Source organism: Anser brachyrhynchus (assembly GCF_964034855.1).
Source record: "Anser brachyrhynchus genome assembly, chromosome: 8".
Taxonomy (NCBI): Eukaryota; Metazoa; Chordata; class Aves; order Anseriformes; family Anatidae; genus Anser; species Anser brachyrhynchus.
The window spans coordinates 14,967,492-14,981,527 of record NC_137702.1 but is presented as its reverse complement, the minus strand read 5'-3'; the positions used below and the strand labels follow the sequence as shown (position 1 = coordinate 14,981,527).

The window sequence follows — 14,036 nt, the reverse complement described above, 5'->3', positions numbered from 1 at the left end:
TGTTAAAAACATAAAAAAAAGATCTTACTGAATGTTTCAGTCTTCACCTCTTTCTAAGCAAAGCAGATCAGTTGTTGTGCTGTTCACAAACCATTTTTTTTCTATCTTGCGAGAAGCGTATTGCACTGGGCGGAAGGTTGCCTGTCATTACTGTTTGTGCTTCATCTGCAGGCTTATAAAGTAGTAATGAATTAAACTTCATGGCAGAAAGAGGACGCAAAGAAGCAACCAGTTGTTGATTTAGACTTTTCTGTGGCTCCAAGCACACAAGTACACTCCTGCAACGTGGTTTCTATAGACCGCAGACAGGAGGAGCAGCGCCTCATCCAGCACTGCGAACCTGAGTCATGCGTGTGGGCATTTTCCTTCCAGCGTCAGCACTTGGGCAATCGGAAGGAGCCCAGATCTTCCACACGGCAAATAGATTCAGATTGCAATGGGATAAATCATTCCTGAAAATTGGACTTAGCCATGCTACTTGGGCCTGAACCCCGGCCAAATTCTTATTTTCTTTAGATTTGGTCTCCACGATGGACTTTACATAGTTTTAATTGAGATAATTTTGTGTGTGTGGTTCCTGTCATGAGCGGCCCTCAGCCTCCTACCAAGACACGGGGCATTTCAAGTACACAAAAAACTTCCTATCATTTCAGCATCTGATCCTTTCACATCCTCTTTCTGTTCAATTCTGACAGATGCCCAGACAGTCCAACCACAATCCTCCTCAGCCGCTGATCATGTCCCATGCTTAAACAGCGTCACATGAAGATAAAATGCAGTAACAAAACTTCTTAACCAGTATCTAAAACAGAGATGAAATGTCACTGCCAGGGGCAGTACAAATGAGCTGTTTTCACTGTTTTTACTGTCTTATTCTCTCTAAATACTCAATCCAACTGCTTTCTAATACACATTTAAACCTGACGGTCTTGATTAACTATTGAAGTTACTATTTTTTAATTTTTAAAGTGTTTTTTTTTTTTAATTTACTTTTTACCAGGAGTATAGAACCCTGATTCTAAGTTGAACTGAGCTGATCTAAGTAACCAAAAAACTCCTCCAATATTTCTGAGTCTTCTAGGTTACACACATTTCCAGAGGCCTGGGCAAATTGGCACATAGTGTTTATACAAAAGGGAGGAGGGAGTAGAAGAGGAGTATCTTTGTGAAACAGGGTTGTTGCATTCAGACACAAACCCACTTCCACACTTCTCCCTGTGCGTTGTCCACCTGCTGGAACACAAACTCAGCTATATGGTCCCTCATCTTTGCTCCCTCCTGCTGCAATCCAGCAGTATAAGACAATGCAACATTACATTTAAATCAGAAACCAGTGCCATTGAAGAGGCTTCCCCCCACTTTTCATACAATTCAACTGCTGCAAAGTCAGGGGCGTCCTCAACGTACTGAGTATTGCAGAGTGTTTATAGAGAGGCAGCTGGATTATAGCAATCAATTGAAAAGGTGAAAAGAACATCATGAGATGAGTGCAAGCCTGCCAAATCCAAGGCATTTGTTGCTGCCTTATCAGCAGATCAACTGCTGATACAGCAGTTACAACTGCTGATTGTTTCTTTATTAAAGGTACTTGTGGGTGCAGCAGTAAATACAACAGTGGTCTCCAGTACTCACCAGCAACCTTCAATAGTGATGAAACTCTTGCACGGAGATTAAGGGCTGCTTACAGTCATCATGGTGGCCCCCTTGGGCTCTCCAGGTGTTTGATGTTAGTCATGTTCCCCAAATTTACAGTGTCTACTAGCTAATGCTATTCTGGGAGGAAACTGAACATACAGCTGGGATCCAAACATGACTAAATCCAACAATTCCCTAATTATAGGGGCTAAGCAAAAAAAGGGCTTAATGACATTGTTACATTAGTATATTTAAAGAACACAGCCTTTCTCAACACAAATTAAAGCTACTTGTTAAATCTGCCTGCCCGTTATTCCCATGGAGACTGCCCTCGCAGGCTGCCAGTGAGCTAATGACAGCCACTGCCCTCTGCAAGCCCCTAGGGGAAGCTGCCGTTGCAACCGAGCAACTTCAGGGTGCATGCAGGGGTGAAGGTGTGTGAAGGCCTCCAGCGAGATGGAGTGCAACAAGGATGGGCTCTCCAGGCTGATGTCCCCAGGCACCAAGTCCTCTTGCTCTGTTAGAAGGCCGAAGACAATCCTATGCAATCGTCCCCGAGGTGGAGGTGAGAGTAGAGCAGACCCTCCTCAATAACTGCTCCGTTCAGCCTGCTTCCTGCTGAGCCACGTACGGTTACACTCTTCACATGCACACTTAGAGCCAATTTACTTCCCACATTACTTTTGAGCCAAAACCCATTCCTGGAAGGGAAGGAACTGCTGTTTTGACTTGGAAGTAAATAGGAAAGGAGATAAAGGGAGATGTTTTTCTGGTCCTGCTCAGTCTCAGCCTCCAAATTTTCAATAATTTAGGGTCACTGCATAGAATATTGGCATAAGAAAATGATAAATAAGGTTGTAGTTTCCCTGGATTCACATAAAGCAGGACCCTCTGCTTTTCAAATAACTGTTATTGTTTACTTTAGTAGGACAGCGTATGGAGGAAGAGCGTTACAGGTAACAGACCAATTAAATGCTGATTTTTGACAATAGGAGCTGGTAAGGGACATGGTAGAAAGTGAATACATTGAAAAAAGCAGGAAAGGGTCATTCAGCAAGTAACTACTGATAGTGAGGGCCTAAGGTGACATTTTGCCTGGGCCATCCCTATGCAGGAGTGATGCGTGAGTAGCTACTCCCTTCACTACAGCTGCTGAGCCTTGTCCTGTAATTGTAAGTGAAGAGAACTTCCTACTAACTGATAACAACAAAGCGGAGCACATTAGAACAAACTGCTTTAAAGGGAACAATTGAACACAAAGATAGGAGAGATCAGCAAGCAGAACTGTTTTCTCTGGGTTGAGAAAGTGACCTTGGAGGACAGGCCCAAGCACAGCCTTCATGCTTCGTTGGCGGTTGCCTTACACGCTGTGTGTGTGGCACTTAGTGTGATACTTGGGTGCAAAGAGAACGTGCTATGCACTGTGCGCGTACAGCTTCAGAAGAGAAAATGGTCAAGAGGCAGGACAGTAAACAGGAGGACCTCGGCTGCAGCATGTCTCTGTTCTTGTGCTGGCTGGCAGTAGGGCAGGGGAGCTGACTGCTGCTTTGCTCCTTCGAGCTGCCTCTAGGAGAGGGAGGACACTTTCTAAATTGCTCATTCAGTGTGAAAGCAAGGAGACCTGCAGCATCGAGGCCATTGTCACTCTCACATCCAGTATCAGCTGAGCAGACAGACACCTGGCAGCTTAACCACCACCCAAAGCACAGCACTGGCTTTTAAACTGGACTCCTGCATAGCTCTGCCACTATTAGAACTGCAGCATTGACATGGTATCCAGCGATGCCCATCAGCTGCTTCCTCATCTCAACAGCAGCTGTGTTTTCTGCAAGAGGAATGGTAGCTAAAAATAATCTGGCTTTGACTTCTTCTTTCAGACCCTCCATTCTCTTTTTAAAAGCTTTTTTCTCTCCCAGAAAGAGCAAGGAGAATGTAACAGACAAAACCAGGACAGTCACCTGCACAAAGGGAATGGCAGCATTAGAAAGCTCAGAGAACACTAGGAAACTACAATAAAGATCAGGGACAGTTAAAAAAAAAAAAAGTACAGTTCCGAGTAACATCCTCTAAATTGCCTTTCATGCCTGCAGTGAGCTTTCTGTTATGCCTCTGCTTGCATGAACGAGTTAGCAGTGCTGATCAAAAGAGGAGTATAATCTGGATGTTTTTGAATCTAATTCATTTGCACAGTAAAATGCATTAAAAAGAAAGCACAGTACTCAGTAATCACCAAATGAGCCCTCACAGCTGTACAGTGAAGATTTTTACTTCCTAATGGAATGAACATCTTTTACTTTCAATTCTACATCATCCACAGATCTCCGAAATGCGTCAATCACACCCCAAAAATGCAAATGTAGAAAAAGAGAATATTCAGTTCATCTTTCAGTAACGTAGCATTATGTATTTCACTCCAACAATAATTCCACAAATACAGGGCCGGTATGAATCTCCAGACTGCTACAGGCAGCTGCTTCACATAATCCTTTTCATAAACTGATCTAATTCTTCATTAAAATATTTAGGAGTTTCATGTATAATTTTTCAGTTGCAGCCTCTAACCAGCCTGATACAGACTGTACCTGAATACACCCCAGGGCAGGGATGATTCTCTCTATTTGAATGAAGTCTTCCAGAAGATCACTACTCTCAGCAGGTATCGATCACTACTCTCAGTAGGTATCCCTGGATGCTACCAAACCATAAACAATTAAGTTGCAAGCAAAATTCAGGCTGCAACTTACAAACCTGTTGCTAAAAACAGATCGATACCTACAGTACACAGCACGGTACAAGGGAGAAGAAGAGAAACAGTTAATGCACCCCAGTATCCTATCATGCATCTAAAATTCTAAATACATATTTTGTACAGTGTAAAGGTTAGAAACTATACAAGAAAGCATGCTGCTGTACGGTGTAGGCATCATACCACATACCGTGCGCTCTACCCGTAGTGCAGATATACGCGTGGTGTTATCCCCTCTCAAACCTCAATACCTGAAATCACAAGCAGCTCCCTTACCACTGCAGCATCCACAGCCACCTTGCATTTGGCCAAATCAGAAGCGAAGGCAGGTCCACCACTAGGCGGGAGCTTCTGCTGTCCCCACTGGGCTGAAATCACTACACTCTTACTACTTTCTCCCTTCTGAGCTGCATCCCCTCACCATTGCCTCCCACACCATTTCCACTTAAACCACGCTCTCCTGGTAATTTCCTCCTTCCCAAGTTCTTTTGCTCAGCCTCGACCCCCCGGCCCATTTTAGGGGTCAACACAAAGCTCTCTGGGCCAGGGAAGATGGGGAGCCTGGACAGTGTTTAGCACCACCTGTGGGTCATCTTCCAGGCACTGCGGGGTGATTCACCCTGCTGTACCAGTGCCAAGCGTGGCACCTCTGCACCACTGACAGCTCTAGACAAGGGGAACAAAAGCTCAGATGTTACTGGTGAACATGACCAGTGCTTCAAATTCTCTCCTTCAGCAGTATGTAACTGGATAAGAAAAAGAAAAAATAATGAAATCTTTAAGTATCTTGGTAGGTGGTATTAAAAGCAATCAGAAGAGCATTGAATATTAAGTAGTTTTTTGTATCATTTTAATGGGGGAATGGAAAAAGACAAGTGCTCCAGTATACCACAACAAAGAAACGGAGAAAGTAAAACAAAAAATCGGTAAAGTAAACTGAATCCAAACATAAGCAATGCTTTATTGGGATATAGCAAGCAACCTATCAAATAGGGAACTGGTACAAACAGTTTGAACAAGACTCTCTTTTAACAGAGATGTATGGTGACAAGACAGCTTCTTTCAGTTTTTAAAACAAGTATTCAAACCGTTAAGTAAAGCATTAAAAGAAAATAATCAACCATTACAACACCAATGACAGACAATATTAAAAATGTGCAGAATTTCACTTTTTTTTTTTACAAACTTCTGCATAATGTTAGAAAACAAGTTATCATAAATTAAAAAAAAAGAATAAAATGATTTTTTTTGTTTGCAAAGCAACACAAACTTTTAAAAATCAACTATACTTTACATAGAACTACTATTAAAAACAAGTGAAAACAAGCTGAAAATTTGAAGGACAGCAAAAAATACACAACCCAGTTTCACTTGTCAGCAATGCCTTCTGCTATCGAAGGGGTTATGTTAGTTTTATGTACAGCTTTAAACATTGCAGCATACCACAAATAAACCTTAATAAGGTCAAAATAGGACCCTCTGCAAAAAAGGGTGAGTTGGCAAGTGTCAGTCCCATCCCAGAATTACAAGTAGTAATAATTTTAGTAGGTCTTTAATGTAAACCAAAACCTACTTCTATTGGTTTCTCTTTCCCAAAGATGCATGTAAACTTTATTTTTATATATATATATATTTTTTTTTTTGGTATTTTAATTTACGAAATCAAGAACACGTCTGGCTCAGAAATGAGAATGACATACCTCCCTTTTGTTCTGGATATAGTGATATAGCTATCTCAACATGCTCACTGACAAATCCTAAAAGAGAAAATCATGTACTATGTAAAAAATACACACCACCTCTCTCAGTTCAGACTCAGTATATAGTATATTGCCAACTCTATCCAATAGGATATATATCTTAATTTGGTTTAAATTCTTAATATATTCTCTCTTTACAAAGTTCCATCACATGAAACCAAATTGCTTATATACTGTTTGAGGCACAACATGACCCCAATTAGACAATTTGCTATAAAGAGTTGTTCTTTAGATGTTGTGTCTGTAGAGGTTTTACGTGATATTCATAGATTTTCAGCGCAGGCCCCAGTTTTAATGAAAGTCCAGTCAGTACATCATTTCTTGTCATCAACAGTAACGATTTGCCATCAATTTCCTATAAGAAGAATTTAAGAATTGATAAAGACAATATACAAATCAAACAGTTGAGAACAATCATGCAACAAATGGAAGACTATTACAGAGGATCAATGAGAAAACAAATAATAGCCTTTAATTTCCTGAAACAACGTTTATAGCTGCTAAATTCTGCTGTCTGGTTTTTCAAGTGCTCACCTGTGCTGACTAAAGCATAAATGCTAGTTAGTTAAGCACAAAATCCAAATCAACCTCATTTCAAAATTCCCTCCTTGTACATCTGTTTAAAATTAATAGGTACATGTACAGCTTGCCTAATTAACAGCCATTAAGGGAAGGATACATTTATGGAGAAGGCAGTGAAATGCATTTCAGAATTACCACTGACAGCAACCTGCAAGTTTGGACTAGTCAGTATCTGCTAATAACTTCAGGTGCCTGCTTTAAAGAGCCAACTTCTTATGCTTCCTGTGGGGGAAAAAACATTCCTGCAATCAAAAATTTGAAAAAGGTCTAACTGCAGACCTCAACACTCTGAGGGAACATTTCCTCCACTTACATCAAAAAAGGATAAAAGCAGCAGCATCCCAGACTGGGTCTCGATGACCTCTAAGTTCCACTTTTAAATCATATATATACACATATATTTTTCCTCTCAAACCTTGACTTTCTGACCTACTTAGATTAGAAATCCTATAAGTTTTGTGTTTTTTTCTTCTTTCACCTCAAAACCTTGTCATATGTTTGCAAGTTCACTGTAAATCATTTTTTCATGGGTCAAAAAGCAGACGGAAGAATCCACACCTCACAACTCCCTTCTTCATTTTAGACAAACGACCATCCTTTTACTTATGCAGTCCTACAGCTCAACCGCAGTGCACTACCCAGGAGACATGACCTACACCTACAGGGCAGTGACTGGTGTCTCACAACACCGCCAGACCCCACAGGGTCATCATAGCCCAAAGAAATCTTCAACCTTATGGCGTACTCCTGCACTGGACTTCACTTCATTGCCATCTTTTCTACTGTTAATAAAATTTATAGATTTTCAGTTTGGTATCAATAGCCAGCAACAAGTTCAGATGCCTGCATACACTGTTGTTGTCCATGATTATATACTGCCAAAATTGTGTATTTTTGTAAGTAATATACACTATACATTAACTTATCCCACTGCAGTATCTTCCTTACAAATATTAAATGTTGTATTCAGAATGTCACAGATCACACCCTTGGTTACAACTGAACATGAAAAAAAAAAAAGGAAGACGTATTAGAGTTCAGCAGTAATTTGTCCATTGATCTCTCTCATGATTTGATAAATTTTAAAAATACTAAATACAAGAAAAAAGCACAAAATAGTCAAACATCAGCTGAAAGTGAAATTTCTGTAAAACCTCACTGAGAGATACAACTGCTAATCCCTACCGAGGAGCACAGTGTGACAGCATATCTAAAAAATAAGGATTCCAGTAACTTTTTACCCAATTATAGCAGGTGCCTCCTTCCAATTACTGCTGAAAATGTTAATGGTTAAAAAGAATTTCTATTTTCTCATTTTCATTTGTCACAATTCTTTTTATGGGAATTCTGACACCACTGAGTATTTTGCTCATTGATATGACTGCTCTAGAGTTGCCTTTTCGACTGGTGTTCAATGACGCTATGGAGTAAGAACAGCTTTGGAGGGATCCAGATGAAGTAAATCCAGTACCTGGAGCAGGACAAACTCCAAGAACAGACAGCATTTATTTCCCTTCCCTTCTTCTTCCACAAGGTTCCCTGTGGATTCAATAAATACTGGAACTAGGTCATCTAAGGCTTTCATTGAATAGAAAACTGATTCTCTATGCTTATCTGGGTATGTGTGAATATATATTCAAGTATATTACATCTCGGTGTTTACTGTAAGCTTTACTTCTTCCACCTCTTCTTGGTTTTCCCATTAAAACTGCTTCCATAGATTTGTTATCACCATTCTGATTTTTTTTTTGGCATCAGGTAAGAATTTATATGCTTTGGAGAATCGTATAAATTTCTTCTTTGCTACTCTTCTATATTCTGCATTTTTTTCATGATGCAACTTCAATGCCAGCTTTCAGTATGCCTTTCTAGTGCCGTCTAGAGAGGCATCTCTCTGCATGCCAAGAGCTAACAACAAATCTCCGCTGTGCCAGGATGTTTCCTAGCAGATTTACCTGTTCTTGGAAAGCACTGGCTTGTTCTTCAAATCCAGCTGTTCTGAAATAATTCACAACATCAATAACAGCCCAGTCAGCAGGATCCGGAGGTCTTCCATTTTCTACTGAACTGCAAAGCACAAATCCAGACAAGTAATCACTAAATATCTATAGTATCTGCTGCTTCTTTACAGACAACCTATGTACATTCCCTCCTTCTCTGTAACTCCAGGAAAAGTACCTTTCAACACACCTCCCACCATTCCTATACAGAACAGGCACTCCTGTTCTGTTCCTCTGTACCTGTTCTGTACCTCTCTCCCTTCAGAAAAGAAGAAAGTACATGAATATTCACATCAGCCAAAGGTAGTCAGCCAGGACCTTTTCCTGTTGAGTGTGCTGCCTTTGCAGCTGGAGAACAAAGACTACCGGGTCTGAGGTACAGGGTCTTTCAAGACTGTAGGCTGTTCTCAACTACCAAGTATTTATATAGAATTGCAATTTACAGGTTACTCTTTTCCAAGATGAGATTGTGCTTTCTTGTAACACGGATAGAAACTACTGGAAACCATCTTTACCTTGTAAAACAAGAAATGAGAGGTACCAGCAATTGCTCAATATAGAATATCCTCTAAAATTTGTTTTTGATTTATCTTTAGGCAAATCTAGGGACTTTCTAAATAACTATGAATCACACTGTATGCTGCAGTTGGCCTTTTAAAAGCAGTTTCTCTCACTTATCACATAAAACATACACATATTTCAGAGCAAGGAGCAAAAGGCCAGAGTTTCTTACTCTTGCTCATCACATAATGACTTGCTTCATGAATTGCTCCGCTGATTGGGAACAGAGAAAGGCAACACTCAGCAAAATTTAAAATGAGACTATCTGGCCAGCTTATCAGAGCAACACTTTTTCTTTTTTTCTTTTTTTCTTTTTTTTAAATCACAATGTCTTTCAATGAAGATTTTTGGTGTTGTACACATTCTGAGACCTAAGAAGTAAAATGCCGTGAAAAACAGCATAAAAAACCTATAGGTATTTGTGGAAGCAGCACTTTATTTAAACCTCTGCATTTCCCCCAATATGTAAACTACCACTTACTTAAAGACAAATAAACTAAATCCCCAAAGCCCACTATTAAATAAAAAATCCTAGGAGATGTTGAATTTAATTATTCTTAAACAGCAAATGAAAGACTTGACCTGTAAAAAATACCTCCCAACTGTATTTTGCTTACTTCCCAAAGCATGTTCACTTCCAGCTAAATATAGTCCCTCCCACAATTCTGTATTTCAGCCCAAATGTACTGGTTTTCATAAAGCTCTTCTTTTACTGCTAGGGAACGTACAGCTTGGTCCAACCCCATCCCAGGCCCAACTGCAATGGCTTCTAGGGCACCACCTTAGTCATTAACTAATCTCAGGAAATAATTGCAAGTTCCTCCCTCAAGGAATAGCATGGCATGTGGCAGACTGTTGGGAGACTGGCTGGATTTTAACCCATCTACCCGCACAGATGCTCAGTTGGCTTCTAGACAGCCTCCTCCTTGCCCTGCCGTTGTGCATGGCTGAATTCTTTAGACAAGAAAGGGGAATATATTACAGCCATGGCTCAGCCGTACACCAGCTTTTGCCAGGCATCCTGGATGCTGTAAAACCTTAAGAGGGCTGGCATTTTAGGCTTTATAACCAGATACTAGCTGTACGAGTAATGAATAAAGATTTGGCTTGTCTGCTTTTCACCACTGTCCCCGTGGCTTTATTGCCATCATGTGGCAGAAGCAGCAAGGCCTGAAAGGACATAGCTGTGAACAGATTTTATCCCATCTATTTATAACGACTTCAGGAAAGTGCCAAATACCTCCTTTGTAGATATGCACACGCGCTATTATATACTTTCATTTAGAAACCACAGCTTCCGATCAGTTTAATTACAATCACCATCGGTTTTAAAAAAACACCACTGCAATTAGTAGTTGAACCTTTATCACGCAAGCCTCAAGGGAAAACGATTAAATGTAAACGGTCCTTGCTTTGACTGCTGTCGCTCTCCCGCCTGCCACGGAGTCCTGGTTGTAGAAGAAAAACAGGTAACTGGAGGTGGCTTCTGATGGACACACACAGTATAACCTACACACAGTCCCTAAATAGGGAAGTGCATTTTATATTGGTGGGGTGTAGCCAACGAAGAGGAAGGATACCAATATTAACGGCCACCAGCAGATCTTTCGATGCTGTGTCATAATCAGGTGTTTCAACAGCATTCTGAATTGACCATTATTATTACTATTGCTTATATCATTTAGTGCCAGGGAACCTAAGCCTAATTGTCATGTTTTTGTGGAAGGCTCCTAGCAAAGAGATATGAAGAAGAACGAGGTGCAGCTTCGTAAAGTGTTGCAGTCTGAGAGGACAGATGATGAACTCTCTCTAGTTCCTTTCTTTGTGTTATAGATCACCACAGCATCTGTAAGCCTAACACAGCCCAGCCGATTTTTCCACACAGAAATGCACTTTTCAGGTCATAAATTAGATTAGGACTAATAATCCTAACTGAAAAACTGTTGACCTTCAGGAATATGGAAATGCCCTAAAACAGTTTCTATCCCTTAGTTTGCAGTCCACCACACTGAAGAAAATTGTAGAGCAATGCACACCATGTCTTCGTCTTATTTCCACCCTAGGTCTGTAGTAGTAACCTAGCAGTTTAGGGCTTCTTCAGCAAACAGTTTAAAATATCTGTTTTCAGAACTGAAACCAAAGACACGTGCTGTTGCTACTACTTCTCAGCTCAGGGTGGCTGGGTAGTCAGCAGAGAAATGTGCACACCTCTTTCAAAGAGAAATAGAGGGGACATCTTCCACATGGGACGCTTCTCCCCATCAGGCATTGGTTCCGTAAAAGCCACTAGCTGGAAGTACAGAGACTCCCTCGGGCATCATTTCCTGCTTTGACTTTTGCAAGTCCTTCCTCAGGAGTTTCACCATTTCACTCACACTGGATGGTGAAAAGAGCTTCCCCCATAAAAACTGACAGATGAGAAAAGGTAGAGTATTGGTTACAGTGCTATCACTTGCTCTGATCTCTGGTTGAAATGAGAAATCAATGCAAAAACGGATACTCCCAACTTACTAGTTTCTGCATCTCTCCAGTGCTATACAGTCCTCCCACATACCACTTTTAATTACATCAATGCCTGAGACTCTTCAATTTCAAAGCAGAAATAAAAGTAATTGAGAATACAGAAGGTTTGAAACAAACAAAGATGGAGACTCCCCACCCTTGCCAACCACATTAAGTCAATGAAAAACTACAATGAAAACTGATGTGCTGTTTACATAAACTGAACACTATGGAATCACTTACTTTTTGACATCCAGAGAGCCATTTTCCTTGTTTTCCATGTCAACAGTTAGCATGGGGAGGAGATTTCTTCAGCAACTATCAACAGGAGGGGAAAAGCCATGTTTAATTATTGGTGGTTATGAAAAGCGCAACATAACGTTAACAGAAACAAGCAGTATAGAGACACAACTGTTTCCACCTGAGAGCAAAAGCACTGTCAAAGACTGCTTTCGTCAGAAGCCTGGCAAAGCTGGTAATAGCTAATGAGCTAGGAAAAGTTTACCTGTGGTTTTAACACAACAAATGTTTCATGCCTGAAAATTAAGGAAGGTAATACCACATTTGATTTTTTTTAAGCTAATAAAATTTTGATGTAAACTATACACAGCGAGATTGACCTGCAATACGTATACAGCTAGAGCCCATATGTGCTTACGATGCCTTCAGTCGCCCTGCTATACCGAGCATCCCGAATTGGTGTACAGTCCTATCCCTAGTGAGGTTTGAAATCCATGTCTTTGTTTTACAAACGGGCAACCTGAGGCACAGATGAGCATCGTGATTTCTACCCAAGTCACACATAAAGCTGGAAAGCCGAGTTACTGATCGAGTCCAAAACTCCTGAGGCCTAATTCCGTACCTTATCCGTAAGACCATCCTTCCTGCACTAGCACAGCTTCTTCTGTGGGTACGCTGAACTCTGAAAAGGAAAGGACCGTACAAAGGACACAGGAGACAATCCCGTTTGTTTCCCTCCTCGTGTCGTGCCGGAGTGCTTTCACTGCACAGCGTTTTCCACCGCTCCAAGGAACAGGCAGAAACGACCCCAGCCTTTCCTTTCTGTTCTCAGAGAAGACATTTCTATTTCAGAGAGCACCAAAGAACTAACCAAGGGCTCAGGACGCTCCTGCTGTCGCGCTAATGGACGCCGGCGAAATGTCACAGCGCTCGGGGAAGTACCCAACAGGGAAACCATGCTCTTCAGCCACAACTTTGCAAACACAGCCGATAGCAATCAACACCGCTCAACAAAAAAAGAAAAGAAAGGACCCTTTATTACACAGGCACCGGCGCAAAAAGCACCGAGAGGGCAGTGACGAACTGATGGCGGGGCTCTCCCGTGCCGCTGCCCGAGGAACTCGCCCGGTTCACCCGAGGTGACCGCGGGCTGACAGCCGCGGCCCCGCCGCCCACGGCTGCCCCCGCCCGGCCGGGGCTCCCCGCCCGCTCCCGGCCCGCGGGGGGCTCCCGGCGCTGCCCCGCTGCCCGCGGGGAGGGCTCCGCGCACCATTTTGGGAGCATCTTCCGAGCCCTCCCGCCGGCGTCGTCGGGGATCCCGGCCGGGGGAAGCGAACACGGAGACACCTACCTAGGAGCCACTAAACCAAAGCATCGCTACGCGCTGCTCCGGCCCGGCGGAGCACCCCCCACCCCCCCCGCCGCCCCCGGCCGCCCCCCCGCCGGCAGCGGGGCGCTGGGAGGCGGCTCCGGGTGACACCGGGCGGCGGCCCCGCCTGGCTCCCGGCCCGCCTCACGCCGCCGCCACACGCGGCCCGCAGCGGCCGCCGCCCGCGACATGGCGGCCGCGTTAAAGGCGCCGCGCCTACCCGCGGGCAGAAGAAGGGCTTCAAATTGCTGTCAGGAAGGAGTTCGGCGGCCTGCCGGGGGAACGGAGGGTGCTGGGCTTCCTCGGGAAGCGGAGCGTCGCGGGGTCGGGGTGGGGGAAAAGAGAGGTGACAAAGGACAGCACGGCCCGGCCACCGCAGCCGTGGCACGGCGGGGACCCCGGGCAGAGAGGAGGTGCAGACAGGGATGCCCGAAGAAGGGCCGCGGCTCTTCCCTGTAAGCACCGCACTTCGCGGGGAGACTCACGGATTCCCAGGGGAGCCGTCGTACAGCGAGGTGCAACTCCAAGTGCCTACAAATGGCGAAGGCTGGACTACCAGGCATAAAACTTCACACAGAGATTAAAAAAAATTGGCAATTTTCTTCAGCAATTGCTCCTTTTTCCCTGTAATACACTCATTT

At 43.0% G+C, this 14,036-nt stretch overlaps 1 protein-coding gene across 6 annotated transcripts; it reads right to left on the bottom strand.

Annotated features, from left to right (window-relative positions):
* Positions 1-5,322: 5,322 nt before the first annotated feature.
* Positions 5,323-13,538, bottom strand: SAMD13 (sterile alpha motif domain containing 13). Of its 6 annotated transcripts, XM_080602567.1 has the most exons (6): positions 13,378-13,538; positions 12,898-13,032; positions 12,649-12,708; positions 12,030-12,104; positions 8,679-8,790; positions 5,323-6,496 (listed from the first exon to the last, which is right to left on the bottom strand). In XM_080602567.1, exons 4-6 carry the CDS (start codon positions 12,080-12,082, stop codon positions 6,353-6,355), a joined length of 309 nt encoding a protein of 102 aa, XP_080458693.1. In that variant the 5' UTR covers positions 12,083-12,104; positions 12,649-12,708; positions 12,898-13,032; positions 13,378-13,538; the 3' UTR covers positions 5,323-6,352. The 6 variants fall into 6 exon arrangements, with proteins under 6 accessions (XP_080458693.1, XP_080458692.1, XP_080458691.1 ...); XM_080602566.1 differs by having other exon boundaries at positions 12,649-13,032; positions 13,378-13,536; XM_080602565.1 differs by lacking the exon at positions 12,649-12,708 and having other exon boundaries at positions 13,378-13,536.
* Between the last annotated feature and the right edge of the window lie 498 nt (positions 13,539-14,036).